The sequence below is a fragment of the Alternaria dauci genome, chromosome 8, assembly GCF_042100115.1.
Source record: "Alternaria dauci strain A2016 chromosome 8, whole genome shotgun sequence".
Lineage (NCBI taxonomy): Eukaryota > Fungi > Ascomycota > Dothideomycetes > Pleosporales > Pleosporaceae > Alternaria > Alternaria dauci.
The window spans coordinates 1,690,392-1,713,934 of record NC_091279.1 but is presented as its reverse complement, the minus strand read 5'-3'; the positions used below and the strand labels follow the sequence as shown (position 1 = coordinate 1,713,934).

At 53.1% G+C, this 23,543-nt stretch overlaps 10 protein-coding genes across 10 annotated transcripts; 4 read left to right on the top strand and 6 right to left on the bottom strand.

Moving 5' to 3' along the window:
- Positions 1-673: 673 nt before the first annotated feature.
- ACET3X_008517 (uncharacterized protein) lies at positions 674-2,263 on the bottom strand (the record flags this gene model as incomplete). The annotated part of the gene is made up of 4 exons (XM_069454699.1): positions 674-924; positions 975-2,046; positions 2,145-2,207; positions 2,261-2,263. 4 exons carry the CDS (start codon positions 2,261-2,263, stop codon positions 674-676), a joined length of 1,389 nt encoding a protein of 462 aa, XP_069304119.1.
- Positions 2,264-2,358: 95 nt separating this feature from the next.
- Positions 2,359-3,768, top strand: ACET3X_008516 (uncharacterized protein; the record flags this gene model as incomplete). The annotated part of the gene is made up of 4 exons (XM_069454698.1): positions 2,359-2,365; positions 2,664-2,727; positions 2,881-3,235; positions 3,289-3,768. 4 exons carry the CDS (start codon positions 2,359-2,361, stop codon positions 3,766-3,768), a joined length of 906 nt encoding a protein of 301 aa, XP_069304118.1.
- A 462-nt stretch (positions 3,769-4,230) lies between these two features.
- Positions 4,231-4,746, bottom strand: ACET3X_008515 (uncharacterized protein; the record flags this gene model as incomplete). Its single annotated transcript, XM_069454697.1, has 2 exons — positions 4,231-4,373; positions 4,476-4,746. The coding sequence occupies 2 exons, from the start codon at positions 4,744-4,746 to the stop codon at positions 4,231-4,233; spliced, it is 414 nt and encodes a 137-aa protein (XP_069304117.1).
- Positions 4,747-5,656: 910 nt separating this feature from the next.
- ACET3X_008514 (uncharacterized protein) lies at positions 5,657-7,834 on the bottom strand. Its single transcript, XM_069454696.1, has one exon. The coding sequence runs from the start codon at positions 7,776-7,778 to the stop codon at positions 5,703-5,705; it is 2,076 nt and encodes a 691-aa protein (XP_069304116.1). The 5' UTR covers positions 7,779-7,834; the 3' UTR covers positions 5,657-5,702.
- Positions 7,835-9,505: 1,671 nt separating this feature from the next.
- ACET3X_008513 (uncharacterized protein) lies at positions 9,506-10,486 on the top strand (the record flags this gene model as incomplete). The annotated part of the gene is made up of 1 exon (XM_069454695.1): positions 9,506-10,486. One exon carries the CDS (start codon positions 9,506-9,508, stop codon positions 10,484-10,486), a length of 981 nt encoding a protein of 326 aa, XP_069304115.1.
- Positions 10,487-13,259: 2,773 nt separating this feature from the next.
- ACET3X_008512 (uncharacterized protein) lies at positions 13,260-14,736 on the bottom strand (the record flags this gene model as incomplete). Its single annotated transcript, XM_069454693.1, has 4 exons — positions 13,260-13,665; positions 13,735-14,180; positions 14,234-14,477; positions 14,531-14,736. 4 exons carry the CDS (start codon positions 14,734-14,736, stop codon positions 13,260-13,262), a joined length of 1,302 nt encoding a protein of 433 aa, XP_069304114.1.
- Positions 14,737-15,426: 690 nt separating this feature from the next.
- On the top strand, positions 15,427-16,743 carry ACET3X_008511 (uncharacterized protein; the record flags this gene model as incomplete). Its single annotated transcript, XM_069454692.1, has 1 exon — positions 15,427-16,743. The coding sequence occupies one exon, from the start codon at positions 15,427-15,429 to the stop codon at positions 16,741-16,743; it is 1,317 nt and encodes a 438-aa protein (XP_069304113.1).
- A 461-nt stretch (positions 16,744-17,204) lies between these two features.
- ACET3X_008510 (uncharacterized protein) lies at positions 17,205-18,149 on the bottom strand (the record flags this gene model as incomplete). The annotated part of the gene is made up of 1 exon (XM_069454691.1): positions 17,205-18,149. The coding sequence occupies one exon, from the start codon at positions 18,147-18,149 to the stop codon at positions 17,205-17,207; it is 945 nt and encodes a 314-aa protein (XP_069304112.1).
- A 970-nt stretch (positions 18,150-19,119) lies between these two features.
- Positions 19,120-20,006, top strand: ACET3X_008509 (uncharacterized protein; the record flags this gene model as incomplete). Its single annotated transcript, XM_069454690.1, has 2 exons — positions 19,120-19,330; positions 19,390-20,006. The coding sequence occupies 2 exons, from the start codon at positions 19,120-19,122 to the stop codon at positions 20,004-20,006; spliced, it is 828 nt and encodes a 275-aa protein (XP_069304111.1).
- A 901-nt stretch (positions 20,007-20,907) lies between these two features.
- Positions 20,908-21,726, bottom strand: ACET3X_008508 (uncharacterized protein; the record flags this gene model as incomplete). Its single annotated transcript, XM_069454689.1, has 1 exon — positions 20,908-21,726. The coding sequence occupies one exon, from the start codon at positions 21,724-21,726 to the stop codon at positions 20,908-20,910; it is 819 nt and encodes a 272-aa protein (XP_069304110.1).
- Positions 21,727-23,543: the final 1,817 nt, after the last annotated feature.

Sequence of the window (23,543 nt, the reverse complement as noted above, 5' to 3'; positions counted from 1 at the left end):
CCAGTCTCTCACTCTCGCGGACTGTACTTCTAGCCACTCTACCTAGGTAAAGGCGGTGCCGCCGCGGAAACATAGGCTTCCGGTACATTTGGCCTGGGCTAAAATGTGCCTATGCGGTGTGTCGCCGCTGTGATGACGCTCCTACTCAATACTTGAAGACCATAGTTTGACCAGAATTGTGCGATGAGAAGGAAGACAGATCTGTATCAAAAAGCTATTCGAAAATGCCAAAGAAGAGAGCGCAACATGACAATAAATCTGTGGAGGGTGTATCGCGACGGGACTTCCCTCATTCCAGAGTGGATGACACAAGCAGTATACGACCATTATTGAAGGCAGCCACGACTGGGACGAGGTACATAGAAGGAACTTACTGCTCACCAGCTAACCCAAAAGGCCTTGATGCGACAGCGGGGGGCTGACAACGCTGTAAGCGCGTTAAAAAGCTAGGTGTAGAGATGTTGTAGTTGCCAGTCCACGAGATCTCTAGTAAGAAAAAGTCTCATCGTCGACAGGCTCACGAATTCATCACCGCCCAAGGGAAACTTTGGCTGCACGTGAGTACTGTGTACCTGTCGTAATCAGGTCGTTCATAGGTGCAACTTCTACTGATACACTTGCAAATAGCTCTTGAGTGTTGAAGATGATATCAGACCTCTCATGCTCCCTACGTCTACAAATACAAGCCCTCGGGCTCACCCTCAGTCTTCGTCTTAAGAACACGCTCTCTTGCGGTACGGAAGTCCTCCATGTTGACCCGCATACGACGCTCGCGAAGCGCCATGAGACCAGCCTCGGAACAGATGGCCTTGATGTCGGCACCGGAAAGGTCGTCCTTCTGGTTGATGAATTCGTCAAGATCGACATCCTCGTTGAGGGACATCTTGGAAGTGTGGAGGGTGAAGATCTTCTTCTTGGTGGTTTCTGCATTATGGTCAGCATGTGCAGTGTGTGCAACATATGGCGAAACTCACGGTCGGGGTTCTCAAAGAGAATCTTTCGGTCAATACGACCGGGACGGATAAGGGCAGGGTCGAGCGTCTCGATCTTGTTGGTGGCCATGATGACCTTGACGTCTCCACGGTCGTCGAAACCATCCAGCTGGTTGAGCAGCTCCAACATAGTTCGCTGAATCTCACGCTCACCACCCGATGTCGACTCGTAACGCTTGGTACCGATAGCGTCGATTTCGTCGATGAAGACGATGGAAGGCGCATTCTCGGCAGCGGTCTGGAACAGCTGTCGGACTAGCCTGGGACCGTCTCCGAGGTACTTCTGAATCAGCTCGCTACCCACGATACGCAAGAAGGTTGCGCTGGTCTGGTTGGCGACGGCCTTTGCAAGAAGCGTCTTTCCGGTACCTGGGGCACCGTAGAGGATGACACCCTTTGGCGGCTTGATGCCCATCTCCTCGTACAGCTCTGGATGTAACAAAGGCAGCTCAACAGCCTCTCGTACTTCCTGAATCTGTTGCTCCAAGCCACCAATATCCGCGTACGACTCTGTGGGTGCCTTGTCCAGTTTCATGACTGAGACTATCGGATCGGCATCATCTGTGAGCACACCGACGACTGAGACGGACTTGTGATGCAGTAGGATGCTCGCTCCGGGCTCTAGCAGGTCCTTATCGACGAAAGACATGATGGAGACGTAGTATTCGGGGCCGGTGGCGCTAGATACGATGGCGTGGTCGTCGTCGATGAGCTCCTCGAGGTTGCCGACACCCATGGGGCTGCCTCGCATGTCGTCGACCCGCGAGCGCTCATCGGCGTTTCGGTCTTCGCCGTCTCCAGCGTTGGCAGCAGCCGGCGCGTTGCCCTCCTTGACCGCCTTTGCCTTGCGGAGGCGCTCCTGGTTCTCGACGTACTCCTCCTCGAGCAGGAGATGGTCGTGGATTCGCTGCATTCGGAGATAGCGTAGCTTGCATCGCGCAGTCGGGTACACGGTCGGGAGCTTCGCGGCGGCACTGGGGCCAGCGGCCTTCTTCTTCTTCCTGCCGATGCGCGTCGTCGGCTGTGGCGGTGGCTCGTACTTTGGCTTCTCCTTCTGCAGAGACGTCGCTGTTAGTGTCTGGGAGGTGCGGTGAGGCGACAGAGAGCCGACTCCCGAGAGCCATTATTCCGTGTCTTGTGGACAGCACGTACCTTGTCCTTCTTGCTCTTATCGTCTCCTGGAGGTCCGCCTCCAGCGCTCGATTGCTGGTTACCCTATGTGTCTTTAGCATGTTGCCGTCGTGGCTTCCGAAGAGAGGCGGTCTTACCATGACGCGCGATCAGGTGAAGGAAAGGCGAATCGGGCGCTCGACAGTGTGAAACGGGTAGAGGAGAGACTGCCACAGCGAGGGTGGTGGCAGAGGCGATGGGAGGTGGGGGGGGGAGGCAGTGAGGCGGTGGTTGTTTGTAAGAGGTGTTGATGCGCTGATTCCGAAGCTCGTGGAGGTCGGAGGATCGGGGTTAGCGCCTTGTGGCGTCACTGCCTCGAACCGCTGGAAGCCTCACCATTTCCACCTCCATAGAACAACAGACACGTCAGGCCCGGTCCGATAGCTACACACTCTTCACAGAGCAAACTCGTCCCACGAAAGCTTCTCCCCCCCCCCCCCCCAGAACTTGCCCCAAAACTCCAGTATAATTCACTCTCCGAGCTCTGACCCCGCTGGTGAGCCCGTTCACAGCTCCCCACGCGGGCCAAGAGGTACTCTTTATCGCAGCAGCTACCGGGACGACAGTAAGTTTAACCCGATTACAGCCGCTGAGGAGGTGAAACAAGAGGCCTGTTTCCCTCCTCAGACCCCCAAGACGCTGTATGACACATCCCCGCACTGCGACTTGGTGGAGCCCGGATCACGCTGCGGAGCCTCAGGCTGACCTCTCTACCTAGAAGCACCTGGATCGCGCCAGTCCTGCTGCCTGCTTCCAATACTTATACCACCGCGCCCCCTCCGTTCCCAAACTCTCAGCCACTGTCCACCACAATGACCTCCAACCGTAACCGGCGCATTGCCAAGGAGATTGCCGACATCCACAACGATCAGCACTCCAAGATCGTCGTCGAACCGGCAGGCAATGGGGAAGACCTAACCCATCTACGAGGCCAGTTCTTCGGGCCGCCCGACACACCATACGAGGGCGCTACCTACCATGTCGATATCCGGATCCCGAGCGAATACCCCTTCCGGCCGCCGCTGATGAAGTTCGAGACCAAGATCTGGCACCCCAACGTCAGCTCACAGACGGTAAGGAATAAGCAAAGTAGTGGGACATGCTTCGAGATAGCTAACAACACTAGGGTGCCATCTGTCTCGACACCCTCTCCTCGCAATGGTCCCCAGTTCTGACCATCAAGTCCGCTCTGATCTCGCTCCAATCTCTCCTCAGCACACCCGAACCGAAAGACCCACAAGACGCAGAGGTCGCTGGAATGCTCATCCGTAACCCAGCCGAGTTTGAACACAAGGCACGCGAGTGGGCAGTCACGTATGCTGGTGCGCCTAAGAGGGAGATTGCCGAGGGTAGTGGGGGTGCCACCGCAGCGTCCATTAAGAAGAAGGCCCAACAGGCCAAGCAAAACGAAGAAAAGTCAAAACTCGCCGCATACAAGGGCTACAACAAGGACTTGGTCGACCGTTTTGTTGCAATGGGCTTTGATGTCGAAGCTGTTGTTGCTTCGTTTGAGTATGTCGGAATCGACCGCATGGGCGGCGAGGACTACGAGCTAGAAGAGGCCTACATGGGAGACATTACTGCTCGACTATTCGGCGAAGCGTAGTCGCCCACTGACATGTTTTATTCAACCAACCGACCAACCAACCAACCTGCGCTTTTCTGACCAGGCTCTATCCTTACAGAGCAAGCGGGACACGGACCGCCACTGGCTTTCCACTTCTCAACACCGCTAGTCCCTTGCCCATCATCCCCAGACATTTTCAAACGAGAAACTCATTGTCCTTCCACGATTCTATGACGGGGCGTAGGCGTTCCTACTTGGCAAAGTATTCAAATCTTTCTATTCATTGCAGACGGCGTAATGTCATGGGTTATCATAAGAGTGTGGTGGTGTACATGCGATCATGGGAACAGTATAGTCAGGCGCTCTTCGCGAGTAGCCAAGGTAGTTTCAATTCAAGTTGTTACATTAAATCTCTAGTTCGTTCTGTCGTTTTGCAGTATGTACAGTCATGTTCTTCCTTTTGTATTTACGCGTCTCCTGTGCATCTTCCTGTCGCCGTGTTTAAGCAATGGCGCTGGTGGCGTCGAAGATGGCGTTGCCCTTGTAGCTCCTGGCGCTACCTTTGACGAAAACAAGCTCAAGGGGAGACTCGCCGAAGACGGTCATAGGGTTGGGCTTCTCGACGACCTGCTGGACCTTGACGGCTGTTGTGTTGTTAGTATATGGCTCGGAGAACACACACATACACCCTGATACTTGGATACCAGGGTACCAGGATACAGAGGCTCAAACAAGGAATTACTTACTCTTGCTATCATACTCGTAAGAGAAGGTGTTGGGCTCGCAGCTCGACGACTCCCGGGGGTTGGCGGTCGGGTTGTACTCGTACTTGCAAACGGCGCGGATAACGTCGTCGCCAGCGTAGGCGTCGGAAGCAAAGTCAGCGAGGACAGTGCGCGACATCCAGCCGTTGGCGGCGCTAGAGGTCATGATGGTCACGTTGAAGGCACCAAGGTCGGAAGCGGCGTTGACGGCGGTCGCGGCAGCGAGAGCGAAGAGGGCGGTGGTGAACTGCATTTTGATGGATGGTTTGGAGGTTGGATGATGTTGTGGGTGGTAATGTTACTGGTTGTAGTAGATGAGACTGTTTTGTGTTGGCCTTCAAAAAGTGGTGTCGACAACGTGTTATATAAACTCTCTTCTTCGTATTAAGACGTCAAGAGCGGTCTAAGAGACGTCACATTGACCCACCGCCTCCTGCACCGCCTCGTGTTGAACCCCCTAGCATGGACCTGGAATCTAGACAGTGCGCTCGTATAGAGCACCACCACTGACGTTGGGCGAGCAATTTACCGTTGTCTTTACGTTCATCCATGCACACATGCAGCGGTGGTAAGCTCGGAGGGGCAAGAAAAGCCGACCCATGGGAGCGGATCGCTGCTGGGGTCGGGATGCCGTGGAGATACGACAGTGAACAAGACGGTGTACATGCTTGGTCTGGTGCCAACACGCAATGAGGTAGCATTCGTAGGCGGTCAGTTGTAGGGCCGGCTAACTTGCTCATAGTTGTGTCCATCCGTGCTCATTCGCTTCTCCATGACTTGCAGTCTTCTTCTCCCCCAGACGTCCATTCTGACGCGCAGTCGTGCCGCATCACAGAAACTTGCTTGCCCTATGATAAACATCGGAGCATCCTGACATTTGCGATTAAGCTGATTACTGATGGACAAATATCAAGTTACTTACAGTGCCTCGGCAAGGAAGCTGGAGATGAAAATCTCTGAGCTAGGCCGTGCGCGGAAGTGGCGCCGCATCATGCGTTACTAAATGGAGAAACGGCGGGCGCCGGACAACACCCATGACATGCAGGAACACGGCGTTTGCGGGTGGAACATGCAGGACTTTTTGGCATATCCCTACAAGCATCCCTGTTGGGTCATGAGTTGCAGGAATGTGTATGAGAGCAACAGTACATTGTAACTGTAACTATGTATCCAATATTCATTAAACTATGTATAGTTCTTCGGATCAGACTACCTTCCTACGAGCACCCTCTTGCTCGTGCGTGTTTCCGTCGCGTAATTGCGCTTTTCTCCTGTAACAAGCAACTGGACGTGACCCTTTGCTGTAGGCGCATACCTGACACTTGTCCCTTGTTCAACGCCGAAAGCTTCGCATGCGGGCTTGCTGTTCAGTATCCACTGTGCGGTGAGCTTGACACCTGGGTCCCATCGCCCAACACTTGCCGTAACTTCTTGGCCCACCTTAGCCTTCTTGTCCTGGATCTTAGGATCGGCTTGACGCTTGATAGCAGCTTGCCGTCCACCATTCTTGATGACATCCTCCCATACATTTCCGCGTGTAGATGGTGCAGTTGCAGAAGGAGAAAGCGGCGAAGAACCTTCGGGAGAGTGGTCCTTGACCCATCGGTCTACCAGCTCAAGATAATCCCAGATCTCGCGCGTCTGATAGTTACCACCGTGAGTCTTCTCGGGTAGGATTGTGACGTTGGCCCAACCAGCTCCTCCGACGGCATCGGTGCGCTTCTGGAACTCCATGACACCTTCGTTAAGGAAGTAGTTGTCCCAGGATCCCACATAGACGAAGATGCGCCCAGCGAGGGCGGCACCGAGGTTGCGAGAAGAGTTGAAGTTGGTGACGACGTAGTCGCTAAGATCGAACGGCTTCCAGTACTCAACGGCCTCAGGATAAATCTCGCCGGTGACCTTGTCCCAGGGCTCGAGAGGATAGTTGTTGTAGCCTTGGACACCGAAGACGGCATTCCAGACATCCCATTGATTGAACGAGCGTGACGACGTGCCGAAGGTCAATTCCCAGTGGTTTTCTTGCGCGGCAGAGGCAAGGATCACCTCTGTTCCGTTGGTGTGAGTGCGGATACTGGGCACGGAGCTACCATCTGCGCGCGTGTATGCATTAGCAGCGCTGTAGAGCTCGATATCCTGGTGGCGGTGGAAGTCAAGAGAGTCGGGGTAGGACGAGAAACAGACCCCGAAAAGATCCGGACGGTAGATAACGTTGGCTATCGACTCCCAGCCACCGGTAGAACCTCCATCCTGGACGCGAGCGTATGGCGCGCGGATGGTGTTGAAGGTATCTTCGAGATGGGGAATGAGTTCCTCGTTGATGGCATCGCCATAAGGACCCAGGTTTGCTGTGTTGACAGCATACGAGTCGTCATAGTATGGGGCTTCATGACGGAATGTTACCATGATGAACTTGGGTGCTGGTCGCTCTGCAGTAGTGTTGGTTGCAGGAATTACACCAGCATCCCAGGCTGCCGTAAACTCTTCATCTTTGCCATAGTTGTAAGCGCCTTGCCCAGCCGGCCAGTGACCCTGGTTGTAGATAACAGGGTATCGTATCTTCTTGTCGTTGGCGTCGTAACCAGCAGGAAGTACCACGTTTGCTCCAACATACATGTCGCGACCCCAGAACTCGCTCAGCTTCTTGCTGCGAATCTTGACATGCTTGAGTGTGTCTGTGTCTTCGTAGTTGCCCTGGTTGCATCCGCCAATCTCCTTGCCAGCGAAGTTCTCAACAGCAGTGATGTTGTTGAAAGTCAGTTCGAGAGTCTGCCCGCCTCCTGATATCTCAATATCTTGGAGCGATGTGATCAAGCTTCCGTAACCGTTGACCTTAGGCGCGCCGTCCCCACATGGAAAGCGGACAGAAACTTTCGAACCGTCGCTCCTCGTGACTGTCTCGTAGCGAGTGAGAAAGGCTTGCACACTATAGGTACCCGGATCGATGTCACTCAAGCTAACATTTGGCCAGCCATATACACCGGTAGCAGTATCGTCGTTGTTTCCGCCCGAGAGATTGACCGGTTGCTTTGGACCAAAGTTGTATACATTCTTTCCGAAAATTTTGTTTGGAGAGGAGGTGACACCGGTATTATCGAGAGGATCGGTTCCCTTGGGGGCGAACATCAACACAATGCGACCGTCAGTCGGAGCATCCAGAAGACCACTTGCGACGGAGAGCTTGACATTGAGACTGGTGTTGTTGTCACGTTGGGCGTAATACTTCGCGGTGGGGACAGCCGACACACCCAAGGCGAGTGAAGCGAGAAAGAACGTTTTCAACATCTTGCCTGTATGAACTGTCGTCCAACTCAGTCAAATGCAAGACAATCCTGTCGATAGTGCTTGACCAGGCTGCCGGTGGGACGACAAGCTTTTTAACATCAGTTGAAGCTTTGACTGGCGAGTTATGAAGGCTCTAGCTACCCCCCTGGGCCTTAGGGACGGGGCCTACAGTGTCATCTCATATTGCGTTGCCAAGAAATTTTGAAACTAAGCCTGAACTTCCAGAACCGCTTGAAGTTCAGGGCTTTGGCTTCAACCCATCTATTGTCGAATATATACAGCTGCATACAGTGAAACCAGGTGTTTGGGAAACACACCTTTACCGCGATTTATCACAGTGTCTTTCAACAGTGTTGTGCTTGCGTCTTTTACCAACACGTTTATCATTTGAATGAAGGCTCTAGCTAGTGGTGTACTAGCCGAAGATGGAAGGCGGAAAAGATAGTATAGCCATTTACGGTGTGAAAAGATAAGTAGCCGCAAGCAAGGCCGTTCCCAAGCCATGACACGAGGATCGGAATTAAACACCTCTCGAGTCTGCACACCGAGATTCAGCAGAGGACGACCCGTGGTAGTGGTAGCGCAGTTCCACCACACTGGTTTCCGGTCTCGCTTGCCCAGGAACGTGTATACTATCTCTGAAGTTTGCGATAAATTCGATGATGGCTGTTCGACGATCGGCAGTTCTTCAGGTTCGGCTGCATCTGTTCAGGTGCTGTGCGCACGGCTGCGATTGTTACCGAGATGAGGTGGCTAACCGGATTAGGCGAGCAGCGATAGGCATTTATGCTCCACTCGTAAATGAAGAGATCTTCGTGTTGATTGTGAGATGGAAAAATCTAGGGTTGGTGAACTGATGTCAAGGTAGAGGAATCGGTAGGTCATGGTCAGAGCATAGACCATGGGAAGTCTTTTCTTGACGTCACCACTCTTGGATGCCATGTGCGTACCGGACTTTGGACACAACTCCTCCACGGAATGCTCAAAGCAGCACAAACACAATGACCAACGTTGTCCTCCATCATGCAAAACTCGGTGCGATACGATGTCTGCGAGAAACAAATGGCTCGATTGTGAAGGTTCTAGGTCTGCCATATGGTAAGATTCCCCAACGATTCGCTCGGGCAGAGCTCTCAGAAAGGCTATCGGATGGCGAAAGCAGACGGTATCACGATGGAGTGTTCGATGCGACAAGGCCAGGGGCATCCAGTATCCAGCCATGGGGTAGCGTCAAGTCCGATGCATCCAATATCCCGTTGCCGACCGATAATTTGCCAGAAGACGAGGAACAATTAGAGGATTGTTTGAACCTCTCCATACACCTACCGGAGGAATTTGTCGAGGAAGGTGGAAAGATCCGTCCAGATACAAAGCTACCGGTCCTTGTCTTCATTCATGGTGGCGCGTGCTTTCTTGGTTCCGCGAACAGACCATACTACAACCCGGAGAGTCTTGTGCACCATGCTATTCAGCGTAAGACACCTATCGTCTTCGTGGGTATCAACTATCGACTTGGTGCGCTGGGCTTTTGGCACTCAAATCGTGCTGGGGACCTAATACCAGAAAACAATGGTCTCCATGACCAGAATATGGCGTTCGAATGGCTACGCAAGAACATCGAAGGGTTCGGCGGGGACGTCGACAATGTGACAGTCATTGGGCAAAGCGCAGGGGGCGAAAGCATCTCGGTGCAGACGATGCGTAGGCCGCTGTTCAGGCGAGCGATCATGTTCTCTGGAACGCCGGTTACCATGCCTGCAATGACGCATGACGAGCATCATGATAATTTCCTCACATACGCTGAGAAGTTGGATATTCGTATCAAAGAAGACGATGGTAGTGAGCGGGATACCGAAGCTATCGCTAGAGACGTGATTGGCGTCGATGTATCGAAGATTCGAGACTTGGCCTGGGTTGGATTACCGTGCACGAACAGCGAGTTCTTTCCCTTTGAACGACCGACCATGGACTTAGCTAGGAAAGGCAAAGTTGCTCCTCCAGACTGGAGAGAGTGGGCAAAGCCTGTCGAAGCCCAAATCATCGGATCCACCACCTACGACGGCGGCATCTCCTACAATATGATGAGGAGAGATGCCAGCCGCAAGAACCATGCCGAGGCCTTTCATCGTATCGCTGTGGATGTGTTGTCCTCGGAACATGGCGCGGAATTGATGGACATGTACGGCATCGAGGGTGTTGTTGACGATGCGGACGCGCTCCAGCGTATCTGTCTCTTCGAAAGCGACATAGGCTTCTTTGCTGCCGCACTCAGCATCGCGGAAAGCGATCTGATCAAAGACACATATTTCCATATCTTCGACCTCCCAGACCCTTTCCCAGGACCGATCCGTGAGCGCGGTGCTTTTGCAACGCATACTTTCGACATTGCAACATTACTTGGTGGCGTGCATGAAGATCGTCTGCCCTTGCATTACCGACCTGTAATTGCCCAATGGCGCAACTCAATTCTCGATTTCGTGGTTAAAGGAACGCCACCTTGTGCGAGGTTTGTTGGAAGTCATGGAGAGAGGAGAGGCTTCATGGTTAGCGAAGAGAGAGTCGGAGAGGTCGGCAGCGAAGCTTGGATGGAAAATGATGAGATGAGAAGGAGGAGGTTGTTTGACTTGGCCCAGAAAATTGATGCCGAAACCGGGCTGGACATTCTCTGGGTGGACATCTGTAGGCGCTTCTTGATGCGAGGAGAGTAAACAAAGGGGGGTTGCTTGAGGGGTACAATACTGGAGCAGTAGCTCAGTGTGACTGGCGTCTTGCCGTCCTGGAGTAACACCACACTGGATAACTCTTCAAGTTTCGTCATCAGCTATTTCTAGACTAACCATTTACGGATTAGCGCATTGCTGTCTGACCCATACTCCGTGGCAGATCCGCCTCTCCACCCAATTACTGAACGGTAGCTTGAACAAATTTCTTGGATCCGAAGACCTCGTTACCCGCTCTCCCTCGAGCCTTTCTTGATTCAGCTTTGCTCCGGCCTTGCTTCTCTTCGGAACAAATCAAGATGCGGGGTATTCAGATGTGAATGGCGAATCGTCTTGAACTGGAACGAACATCATCGAGGTTTGGCTAGGAAGGTTGATATATCCAACATTCAAGATGTCACTGCCTTTGAAAGAGGCTGATATCATATTTCCGCATCTCTCCAACACACCAAACCTGTCTAGTACCCTCTCTTCTCTACGCCGTTCAACACTATCCACGCATAATCGCCTCGCCTCCATTGTCTCGGACAGTGAATTTGTCACGTCTGTCGGATCTGCCTACGATCTGCCTCTGGTAGCGAATGAACGGTGTGGAAGTTGGTACATCCCGCCCTCTCAGAAATCCGGATCGGTCTATTTTAAAAGCACAGACGGGCACATGGGCGAATGGAGCTTCAGTCTGAGAAGACTGAATCTACAGTTATTGGATGTCGTAAGGAACTATGGCGGGGCGGTAGTTGTGGATAGTACGAGAAGGGGGAAGAGTATGCCGGACGCGTTGAGCAAGACGATTCCTGCATGGTGTTGTGTTATCAACAAGGCTGTTTTTGGCACAGGAGAGAAAGGGGAGATGAAATTGTTTACCCCGCCGCAAGCCGTGGGCGAAAGTGAGCATGCGCAGATGGAGACGAGGATAGATGGGTTTGTGCGACAGTTTATGGTGCGTATTTTGTCTTGATATGCCCCAGGATACCTGTTGATGCCGAGAACAGGAAATCTGCAAACCTAACATTTCGCAACTTCGCAGTAAACTACAGAAACCCCTGAGGCCGATTTGGGTGACACAACAATCGTCTCTTCCGGACTCGACCCCTTCGTTTCCGGATTTTCATCCCATCGTGCTCTGTACAGCCTCACGGCGCGTGCGTGGCGCTGAGGCATCAGAGAGCGGGTACATCCAGGGTGCTGCTGACGACCACGAAGCGTGGTCGCATGGCCTGACTCCGACACTCTTCTGGAAGCACAAAAACACTTTAATGAATATGAACGAAGAGGATGCGCCAGCCCTGATTGCAAGATTACTTGATGAAGACGGAGGTAACAGTGCAGTCGCAAGTTTGATCAAGCCCACGTCGAAACTACACGTCTCGGCCAGTGACCAGATGAACATTGCGGGCTTCGAAGTGGTGGTAAGCTGCACACCAGAGCCATTCGCGACGTCGAGGCTCAAAGAAGCTGGAGTCCAGCACTACCTACACCTCAAATGTCAAGCAGGCAAACTAGGATCGCGCGAACTGCGCACCCAGCTGACCCAGCTTCTACCATTCTTCTCAACCTTTGCAACACCAACAATCGGCAACATTCTTGTTTGCTGTCCAACAGGCACAGATCTTTCTGTTGGGGCAGCCCTAGCAGTCTTGTGTCTTTACACGAATGAAGAAGGAGAGGTAGATACAAGCAGGCCAAGAGAAGCAAAGGATATTGGAAAAGCCTTTATCAAGCAAAAGTTGAGCTGGATAACGACAAGCAATCCAGCGCTGAACCCAAGTCGCACTACACTCCAAAGTGTCAACGCCGTTTTACTCGAGAGCCAGGATCCAAAGGCTTTCCTGCACATGAAGAATGACAGCACAGGTAATGGCAGCTTTACTGTATCGATACCCATCAGAGAAACGAGGCAGGTGCCACAAGAGGTAGAAGAGGTGCATAGAGGACAGGCATTCAGAAACGATAAGCCACAACAGAATTCCCCTTCAATAGCCAAGAAGATATTCGAATATCTACGCAAGTCGTCGAGCACATCATGGGATTTCCAGCGCACGCTGTGCTCCTCGTTACCCACACATCCTTCCGGCACCGTGACAGGAACGGCGACATTCACGCCCTGCAACCTACCAGATGATTTCCCACCAACGCTTCTTTACGCCGAGGAAGGCGAGTTCGTTACCGAAACAGGGCTGAAATTCACAGCGCGGAGGAAATATGTTTATCAACTCAAAGCTGGAGATGATGAGAGTGGGGAGGAGTATATTGCAGTCCGCTTCTTCAACGACGAAAAGATGCCGCGAGCGGAAATTGAAGATGGCGTTGGGAAGAGTGGGGAAGGAATCGGTGGGTTGTTTGTAGAGATGGGTGATGTTGAGACTGACGGGAGTGGAATGAAGGCGAAGAACAAGGAAACACATCTCTGCGCCAAGGACCTGTATACGGCGAGTTGGAAGTTTGGCGAGGGCCTTGTTACAGGGGCTGGACGGGACGTTTGGTGGGAGGTACGCTATGATGTCAAAGGGCCCCAGAAGGACTACGTGGGCACTACACGATACACTCTTGTTTGAGGTTCGACTACAAGGGAAGAGGGAAGATATGAATATAGGGTATCAAGCCGATCTATACAACACAAAAGCCCACGCGCCAGAACCTGCGATGCAGCAAAACATGACTCTCCACAAGTCAATGACTCCATGACTCTCCACAATAGTCATTGGTTTCATGACTCTCCACAAGTCAATGACTCCATGACTCTCCACAATAGTCATTGGTTTCATGACTTCACCCTCGCTACCTTCATTATAATATTCGTAATCTTCACGAAGACATCGACGATAAGCGCCAATGCAGCCGTCGGGACGAAGATTTGCAGCCACTCGTACCAAAGCTTTGGCCGGACATCGGTCTCGATCCAGCCAGCGCCTTTCAGTGGGGGCCCGCCATTCACGCTGGGTGTTTCGCCTTGGTCTGCTGGAAATCGCTGGTTCTCGACAAAGTATTGAAGGAGATCGTCCTTCTCGCGCCACCGGGCAAGGAGCCAGTCGCTGAAGATTTTTTCGTCGTGAAGAGGTATATCAGCGATGGCGAAGCGACGCCAGTACATGTTTACGGACTTTGGTGGCCGGCCTTGGAAGTAGGTACTGTAAAGGGTAAAGAGGTCTTGGCCATACTGACCAACGCTGTCTGGGGTCAGCAATCAAGGTCTTTTTTCTTTTCTTTTCTTGTTTGGCTAGGTAAATGGAACTTACGGGACACCTTCGTACGCCATGGTACAATCGTACAGGTAGTCGACAGAACCTTGCAGTTCCTGCAAGCAAAAAGACAAGCCTGTGCTTCGCGGCAGTAGCGCATGTCTCAGATCCTCAATCTGGTTCTTGTCCGCCCACTTCTTGCTCGAAACGCGACCGTTTTTGCTGAGGTTTGTGCCTTCGGGGAAGATGAGCAGCCACATTGGATCGAGGCCCTTGGAGCCGGATAGTGGGCCGTTGTGACTTGTGCTCAGCTTCCTCAGTCTATGCTGGAAGCGTTCCTTGTCCGTGGACCATTTGCGGGATAGGAAGATGAAGCCGTAGAGCATCATGCCCCAGCCAAGAACGGGTATGTATTTGAGCGACTCCTTCAGGATGATATAGAGGTGGCCATGCATGGAAGCGCTGTATCCCATCCACCAGAGGTAGACCCAATCGGTGTAGATCTAGTACATGTCAGCTCTTGGTGCTGCGCTAGCGGTCGGCTGGGCGAGCGTACCTGGTGGTTCGAAATCAGCACCAATCTCTCTGGAAAGTCGCACTCCATGAGTCCGTCCTTGTTCTTCCGCATTTGTCCTCGCACGCTCTCGTCTCCACTGACGCGCATTGTGACGGGTGCCCACCAGTACGTCATGGTGGTGACGACGATGCTAAAGTGCTGCTTTGTCATGGCCATCCAGGCGTAGAAGAGGTCTTTGCTGTAGAAATACAGCGGGAGGCCAATGTATTGTGTAACGGCGATGCTGAGACCGGGCGTTAGTACCCTACGGAGGCATTAGCTGCGGGCCATACTAACGCCATGATGCTGCCGTTGAAGTACGCTGCGAAGAGACACATGCGCATAGCTTGTGCGAAGACGCCATGCTTGACCTGTCCGGCTGGATGCTGCGTGGGGTCGGGGCGTGTTGGGTGCGAGGGAGTCTTGGTCCGTTGCGCCTTGAGCCTCTCGATGACGGGGACTGATGCGGGCGGCTGGCGCTGCCGGATGCTTTTGGTTGACATGGTGCTCCAGAGGAGTGGACATGCGCAGGAACGGGTTGCAGGCGGTTCACTAGGGAATATGACAGATAAGGCACGACGAGTGCGCGTGCACCTGTGCCTGGGCCGGCGTGGTCGGATGCGGCGGGGAGTGGATGGAGGGATGGGTAGGGACTGCAACAGCGCGTGGTGTGGCCTGCATTGGGTGTCTTACGCTGGCCACGCCCGGGAGAAGAAGAAGAAGAAGAAGAAGAAGAGCGGCGTCAAGTTTGCGAGCAGGGAGTCAGGCCGCCGCCTCTCTGTGAGCATCGTGTCTTTTGCCTGCTGCTGCCGACCCGCAGCGTTCCCTCCTCCAAGCAAGCATGATGACAGCCGCGAGACTTTACCCCACCCCAGACAGGGATAGCTCGCGCTGCCTGTGCGGGCGCTAGTCACATCCGGACGCGTTCACTCGCAATCTGCACCCTCTCCGAGTCCTTGCCCATCAGCATGTGACAGTGGACATTGTCTCCGCCCGTGAGCATTCACTCCCAGGCCGGTTGGCACGCGCTGCATCGAGGCTGTCGTCTTGTCTCGTCTCGTCTCGTCTCGTCGCGTCTTGCCACGCTTCAGCCCGTCATTCTTCGCTCACATGGCGTTTCCTCACCCCTCCGAGCTTTGCACACAGCATCGCCGAGAATTTTGGCCCTAGCCCCCCCACTGCTCCCCCCAAACATGTTTGTACCGCGTCGCATCTTGCCATGGCGCCTCCCCGCCTGGCCGCCGCCGCAGGCACGATGTCTTTCTTCGACTTCGCGTCGTCTGGACATCAGGCACGTTTCCGAGCTCCCCTCGCGCACCAAGCCGTCGTACATACAGTCTTCCAACACGCTGCTGAGCCTGCAGTGGCCCGCACCGCCGCGCAACATCCTCGTCACCAAGAAGAAGCGCACGCCAAACATCACCGAGTCGGTGATTGAGTTCACTTCGCATATACGCTCCACCTACCCGTCCATCAACGTCATCTTCGATCCCGAGACGGCCCAAGAGCTGCACGAGCAGCTCTCGTTTCCCGTGTACACATACACACAGGGCCAGGGCGCACCGCACCATCTTTCCGACAAGACCGACTTGGTCTGCACGCTGGGAGGCGACGGGACGCTGCTGAGGGCGAGCAGCCTCTTCAGCCATGCGGACAGTGTGCCTCCGGTCCTGAGCTTCGCCATGGGCACCCTCGGCTTCTTGGGCGAGTTCAAGTTCAGGGAATACAAGAGAGCATTTCGAGACGTGTACATGAGCGGTGCGCCGGACACGTACGCTACCCTGTCGGATTCGCTGGGATCGAGTGCTCCCACACCCCCGACGTCGCCAGACGACCCCTTGGACAAGCCACTGAGCTATGCCGACATACGGGGCAAGGCCATGGGCAGCAACAGAACAGCGCGCATCTTGCTGCGCAACAGACTAAAGGTCGGCGTCTTCGGGCCCGACGGAAAGAGGATAGGCGGCATCGACGGCCAGGGCGACACGTACGCGCTGAACGAGGTTACCCTCCACCGCGGCTCCAGCCCGCATCTGAAGATCATCGACGTCTACATCAACAACCGCTTCCTCACCGAGGCCGTCGCTGACGGTATGATCATCAGCTCGCCAACCGGATCGACGGCATATTCGCTCTCTTCTGGCGGGAGCATCGTGCACCCTCTCGTGCCATCGATATGCCTTACGCCCATCTGCCCCCGATCGCTTTCCTTTAGACCACTCGTCCTGCCGGCTGAGACGCCAATTTCACTGCGCTTAGGCAAGAAGAACCGCGGTCGCGAAGTCGAGGTCAGCATCGACGGAAACACAATCACCGAGAAACTGGGCACGGGTATGGAAGTCCGAATAGGGGGAGAGGTAGTCAAGCGAGACGCTCGAGGCTGGGAAGGTGGCGTACCCAGCATTGTACGTGGTACGAGCGGCAAGGAAGATATGGCCGAGGATCATTGGGTTGGTGGGTTGAACGCTCTCCTCAAGTTCAACTACCCATTCGGTGATCAGGAGTCCTAGACACTGAAAAGTGTCAATCGAAATGGTTAAGCAACAGCCTTGGGCCTTGGTCAAGCCCACCGTTACAGTCTTCCAAATGGTCTGCTCCATACAGCATCCTGACTCTCCATTCCGCCCTCACGACGAGGACCGTGGACCTTGAGATCAGAGCAAGGGAAGATTGGGCTTATAGCAACGCTTGTATTCGGAGTTAAGAAACTAGCTGTACCCACACTAGCCTGTGCTAGGTTGCCTGCGATTTCGAATCCTTCCCGGGTCAATGTGCTTCCTCGCTGAGCTCACCCCAGCCATCAACACAGCCGGGCCGTCATCGACTCGTGACTATGCTTGTTGATCTAGATGAACCAGCCACCCGTACTACATGGTCCGCAACAATAGAATTCGACTAAATCTAGCAAATGACTCCACCAACATCTTACCAATCTGCAACCCAATGTATGCGTTGGGACGACCGCGTGTGTTCAATCCTCGCCACCATGGCTGTTCTTCCACGTTCCAGCGTAGTGGTGGGTTACTAACTGTGGAGATAGTATTGCTTCCTCTTCCGGGCTATAAGTGTTTGTCAGTGGCGCGAAAGAGCGACCTGGCATGAACAAGACGTCTCCGACCAGCTTAGGTTGCAGAAGCTCCTCCGTGTCACTTCCCACTAGATTGCGGTTCAGCACGCCCCCCAGACTCTTGTACACCGCACTCGTCAGACGCCTTGGGCCGGTAAAGTCGACTGTGTCTCCCATGATATCCATTGTAGTATTTTCGACTGCTATACCGTGCTCAGCCGTCTTATCAGCCAGCTCTTGCAGGATGTCGTTGATGCACTGCATCAGATGTGGTGATCTCGGCTTTGCCATGATGGCCCATATTTCCAATTGGTGCAGGTAGTTACCCGGCCACCCGTGATCGAATTCCCAGCCCACAACAAGGCTCGTGTTTTCTTTGTACTCGGCTGGGATCCAATCGTCGATGGGTAGGCCCTCACAAGAAACATCGAGATCAAACCAGATGCCACCCTGGTCCCAGAGTAGCAGGTAACGCAGGATATCCGCCTTCCATATAGGAACTGGGAGCGCAAGGAAGTTATTGACAATGTCGGGCCGCGACGCGAATGCCTTGCGGACATAGTCGTCGCTGCTCTCATCGGTCATGAAGCGTGCTTTGTATTCGGGATTGGGCTTGATGCAACTATCGGCCCAGTTCCGCGCTTCATCTGAGAGGCCACGAGGGCCTAGTTTGTACCAAATGATCTTTGGAATTCCTTCATATTTTGGTGTTGCCGTGGCGCCGTGGATGTGCACTGCAACATTTTCTCGGACGGAGCGGAGAGTGCAGAGCTGGTAGATGAGGAAGATGACACACAAGGCGAAGAGTGAGTGATAGCTGAGAAATCTGAAATGCAGCTGTGCTAACATACTGAGGCGTAGGTTGGCAAACGAGTGCCGGTCGCCTTGAGCTATACAGTCTCGAAGCCGGCACAGGCCTAGAATGCCTCTTGGAGGACCCCTGCCACTTTCGGAAGTGAGTGGTGCGGGTAACGCAAGCGGAAGGCACAAACGAAAAGGCTCCGTGTGACGACGTGGTACAGGATATGCAGCCACGCGCGCAAACAAAGGGGTCGCATTCCTCAACGAGCCGGGCAACCCTTGTTGCTCAACACACGCCCACAACCACACGCTGTGAATCGCGCAGCCTTACGCCCCACGGTAAATATATATACACCGGCACCCGCACGGGGTTCCGCACAAGTCATACCTCGAGACGTTGGGCATGCCGTGTCCGGCAAGATGTTTATCGTCACGGAGAAGCAAGATATTGACTTAGCCCTATCAGCTGCCTACTAGGCTGAAGAGGTCGCACAAGACCTTCACCGACACGGTGGACAACCAGTACCTGCGCCTGTTGCCAGCCCCAGATCGTCAGACGCAATTTCAGAGGCCTGCCCACCCAAACGTCTGCCACATGCGTGATGTGACGCTCCTGATCCTCATCGACATGTGTTCCGTGCGCATACCGATACTCACTCCTGCCACCCTTTTATCCAACGAGAAACCGTCGTTGTATAGGAGACGAACATCAGCCCGCCGACCTTCTGTTCCCTCATGGCATCCACATCACTGTCGTGATTCTCATCCCGGAAGCCTCAAGCATGGTTTTGCGCACACGTGCTTCCAGCCCCCACGCACCGCCTTGAAGTGTTTTGCTTGCACAAGCCGCCTGCACCAGTCCCACTCACTTGCTCCTTTCAATTCACCCTGCCTTCATTCGCTTACGCCCTATGGTCGGACTCACTCCCTAACCCCCCGCCTAATCACCTCTCTGAACATTGCTTCTTCCTGTTTGGTACTGTCTTTGCAGAGAGCTTGAGTTGTCCCCATTGGAATCATGTCCATGACTTCAGAAATTACAAGATTCATCTTTCCGCCGTCAAAGCTTGACAACCGTTTAGACTTTAGCGATGTACGCGTATACTATCTAGGTGAGGATCTCATCATCCACTACACAGCTCCACCGATCGGCATCGCCATATCTGTTCTTCTATGGCAAGCAAACCGGACGACTGGCGTACTCATCGGGGACCAGCAGTACATCTCACGTACGAAACCATCATCCCTGGCATTTATTAGAGTAACGCTGACTGATAGTATTGAGCAGAGAGTGTCGTGAACAAGTCTACCGCAGAATGGCGGTCCATCTCAACTGACTTTAACCTAACGTTGTCAAATCTATGCCAACTGACTCTCTACATCGAGGGTGAATTGGAACCAGTCGATTTCAGTCAGTATCTCTACCTCGAGGAAAATGCCAACGCGGCATCGGGATCAATGTTGCTTGCTTCTTCTTCACTCCTGTCAAGCTCAACGACCTCCGCCACATCCTTTTCCTTCGCCGCTGGGAGCTCGACACCAACAACTCTACCAACAGCGACACAAACCAGTCTATCAACACATGTACCCATGCCCAGCACAGCCTCGCATACGGGCAGCTTCCCCAAATCAGCAAAAATCGGCGTTGGCATCGGAATACCCGTTGCACTTCTGCTCGGGTTGATCATTGGGTTTCTCTTGTTCCGTCGCTACAAGAAGGAGGTCGCTCCACCCAGAACACCCAGTTCTCCAGTCGCTGAGCAGTACAAAGATGGTCCTTACGCACCCCCTCTGAACGAGGCACCACCTGAGAGCTTGGTAGAGTTGGATCCGCAGCACGCAGCTGGGGCTCATGCGCATAACCCACCGGAGGACAGGGCAGCGCAAGCGAGGTACGAGATGTAGTGAGTGGGAGCATGATGAGCAAACGGAAAGGAATCGTTGCCCTATCTGCCCGTGGACTTTTACTTGTATCTAGTGGCCAGGGCCCGACTTTTGTAGCCTGTCATGTAATCTCATTCGATTTATAAATTAAACATCTCTTGTTAATCGTCTTGCATTCATTCAGTCAAGGTTTGACGGTTTTGTCGACATTGTCTGGACGTTGGCGATTCGGCCGTCTTCACAGCCTGCTTACTTCCGCTCCATGTTGTACGACAACATGCTAGATGTTTTGCTTGGCCGCTCCCGCGAGCAGCACGTACCCCTTCGGTTGGTACCTCCCCTCAGCCCTCAGGACTAGCCAAAGCCATTTTCGCAGGTCGGCACGAGCACGTAAATTCGCGTGGACCCGCGCATCGCCACCGCCATCGACCCAAGGTGTCTCTCCGTGTAGCAGTGACTGCGCGCGTGGAGAATCACGTCCGAAATGAACTCATCAGACGTGTTTGAGGATGTGTCAGGCAGACGCCGTGTCACTAAGCCTCACCCGAAGTCTGGGTTGGGCGTTGACGGGCAGACTGAAAGTGGCTATGCTCCACAAACACGACAGCAGGGCGATGCTATTCCCGAATGCTGTCCGTACGGAACTTCCGACGGTTCACATCACGGTCACTACTTGACACGTGTACATTACAGTTGCTCTTATGAAAGACGATGTAGGGATATTAAGGACAAGCTACGAACAGTGACAGGAGACAGAGAGGACGCGAAGCCAGAGAATGTACGCCTGGCCACAACACAAGCTCGCAACATGCTCAATTGTAACAAAACAAACACGTCTTTCGAAACTATGCAAACGTGGACCAAGAACCGGAGGAACGGCATGCAGCCATCGAACAACCTGCCCCAACATCGCCAGAAAGCATCAGTCAAGCCGGATGTTGTCGAATTTTACCCCATATTCACTTTGTTGTCGAGAGTACGTGGGAAGAAAATCGGAGTGGACCGTGCCAGTCGTAAGTCTGCGACTAGGCGAAGGGCTGGTGTAGTTGTATTTGACGTCGTCGAAGGGCGTCGTTGCAGTGATAGTGTCCGGCAAGCTGTGACTATTAGACACTTCCAGTGAGTCGAGCTCGATACCCTCATCAGCCTCATCGCCCTTTGACTTGTTCGTGTTCCGATCACACTTCTTAATGCAGGCCATGAGCAGCACCATGAAGAGCATGTAGCCCAGTAGGCTGGTTGTCCACGCAAGGATGATGGTGCAGAGCATGTAGACGTCCCCAGCGGGCGGGTTGCGCATGAGGATTTTCGTGATGTCGCTGAACGCGTCCTCGCTGGGTGCTCGGCTTGTGAGCGATGGTGCATATGTCGCGTCCCTCTGTTTCCAGTAGATATCGCCACGGTGGTTGTGGAAGTCTATACCCAGTGTTCTATACACGGATCTGTATTTAGTCCAGCCACGTAGTCCATCACTCTCGAGCACGGTAGTGTCGTAGCCATTGGCCACCAGAGCATTGGCGAGGATGTCCGGGTAATAAGTGGTGTACTTGGTGACAATGGCGTAGTCCAATGACGCGTTGGTTCCTGGGTCTATGAACGTAATGGTTGCCCTGCCGAAACCGGTGTATGAGAGGCTGGCAGTGCACTGCTCGTCAGTCTTGATGTCGTCGGCTCGCGGCACGCATTTGGCGAAAATTGAGGCAGGTGAGAGTGACACGACAAGAAGCGACGTCAAGCGCATGGTTTCGTATGAGAATGGTGCTCCTGACGTGAGAAATCCGATACTGTTCGCTATGAAATGCTGCGCCGTCAGAGTTGCGGCGCTGGAAGAATGGGGAGGGACGTGGGGAGAGAGGGACGGGCGGAAGGGTGATTTCTTATAAGTAGCCATGGCCGCAAGCGAGCTTCCCGAGGCAGGTGATATGCGGCGATATGGGAAGGAAGATGGCATCTGTGTGGTGGAAGTCGCAAAGTTCAGGTGTGTGGGGGGAGGAGCGATGTGTTAGCATCGCACCTCCGACAATCTCTCAAACTTTGGCAAGGGTGCGCCGGACGCGAAGAATGACGCTTCATTCAGGACCCGAGGTCTGGCGCGAGAAGACCTGACGCCGAATCAGCGGAATAGACAGTGGAAGATTCTGTCTCGGCAATAGAGAGAAGTTGGTGTATCGCCTTCCCCTGTCTTCTTTCACAAGCCGTGTAGGTGCAGATACTGCGAGCGTGTGCTATTTCTTTAAAGTGTTCATCTTCTTGATGCACACTTGTTAGCAAATGCTGACCATGGCATTTGGTATACCAACATTCTTGAGAGCTAACCTTGTAAGGTCCTTTTCTATTCGTACGGAATCCTTCGACAGAAGAGGGTAACTCGGCTGATGGATGATCGTATGATATGGGGTGGAGTTTGTTTAGGTTGAGGAACCTGAAGAGATTGAGTTGGGCAGAGGGTGGGTACGGTTGTAGTGCGTAGTTTGGTGGAGGTGAAGAGAGACATTTCGCAGAGACGATAAGATGAAACACAATAGATAGAAGCTAAGGTGAAACATATCATACAGATACAAGTTGTGTATGGTCGTAATGGCCTTATTCTTTATTTTTATACTTACTGTTTGAGTGCCCTGTGCAATCTACTATAAATTAGCTAAACCTAGTGTCGTTCTGGACAACAGGCTATACGGACTCTACATGTCAGCGAGTACATCATTGATAGCCTTCTTACTGGTAACTATAGTAGGCAGCACTGAAAAGCCTCTAGGCACTTTTGGAAACGAGCTTGCATCACAACTCGCGAACCCCTTGTCTATCCTACTCTGAACTTGCTGTCTAATACGGCGGCCTTGGCAAGATTGGAAACAAGCGGTCTACTGCTAGGTCTAGAGCCTACAACAATATGTTTATAAGTTGTGTTGTTGATTAACGTAGCGGCAAATTGGTTCACACTTGCTGAAGCGAGAACCGCGACGACGAAGCAAAGAGAAGCTATGATGGATAGGTTTTGCGAGAGACTGAATGTATTAACATCAGGCTGAGATGTTCGAGCTCAAGTAGGTCTTCTCTTCATGCTTGGGCTAGCCGGTAGTGGATGATCTGCAAATATGTCGAATATGCAGGCAAAGAGCAACATCGATGTGAGGTTATTAGTCCGACACAACGGTCCATAACCAGCATGGACGCTTTCTCGGCTAATCTTGGCACAAACACACAGGTATAGCTCGTGTGCAGTCTTCTGCATATATCCCCTAGCGTTTGCCTTGCTGGATTGGGTGCTCGAGTGGGACGGTAAGTGCTTATTTGTCCGGCTATACCAATGCACATGTGTGCTGCATACCCAAAACCGCAGCAGAATTGTGTTGCTAATGTCAGCTTCCTGGTTGATCCTTTGTCCATGTTTGAACGGCGAAACTGTAAACACTAGAGTGTGTTTGCCGCAGAAAACTGCTAGTGTTGGACACATATGGTGTTCGCATCAGTTATTGGGGTGATATGGAGTGGCTGAAGGTAAAATATTAACTGGTAGCTCAGTGACACGGTTGCGACATGAGCATCCATCACAAATTT

What these genes read in the sequence shown, in the direction of transcription:
- ACET3X_008514 (XM_069454696.1), bottom strand. Translation starts at nt 7,778, where the DNA reads ATGTTGAAAACGTTCTTTCTCGCTTCACTCGCCTTGGGTGTGTCGGCT.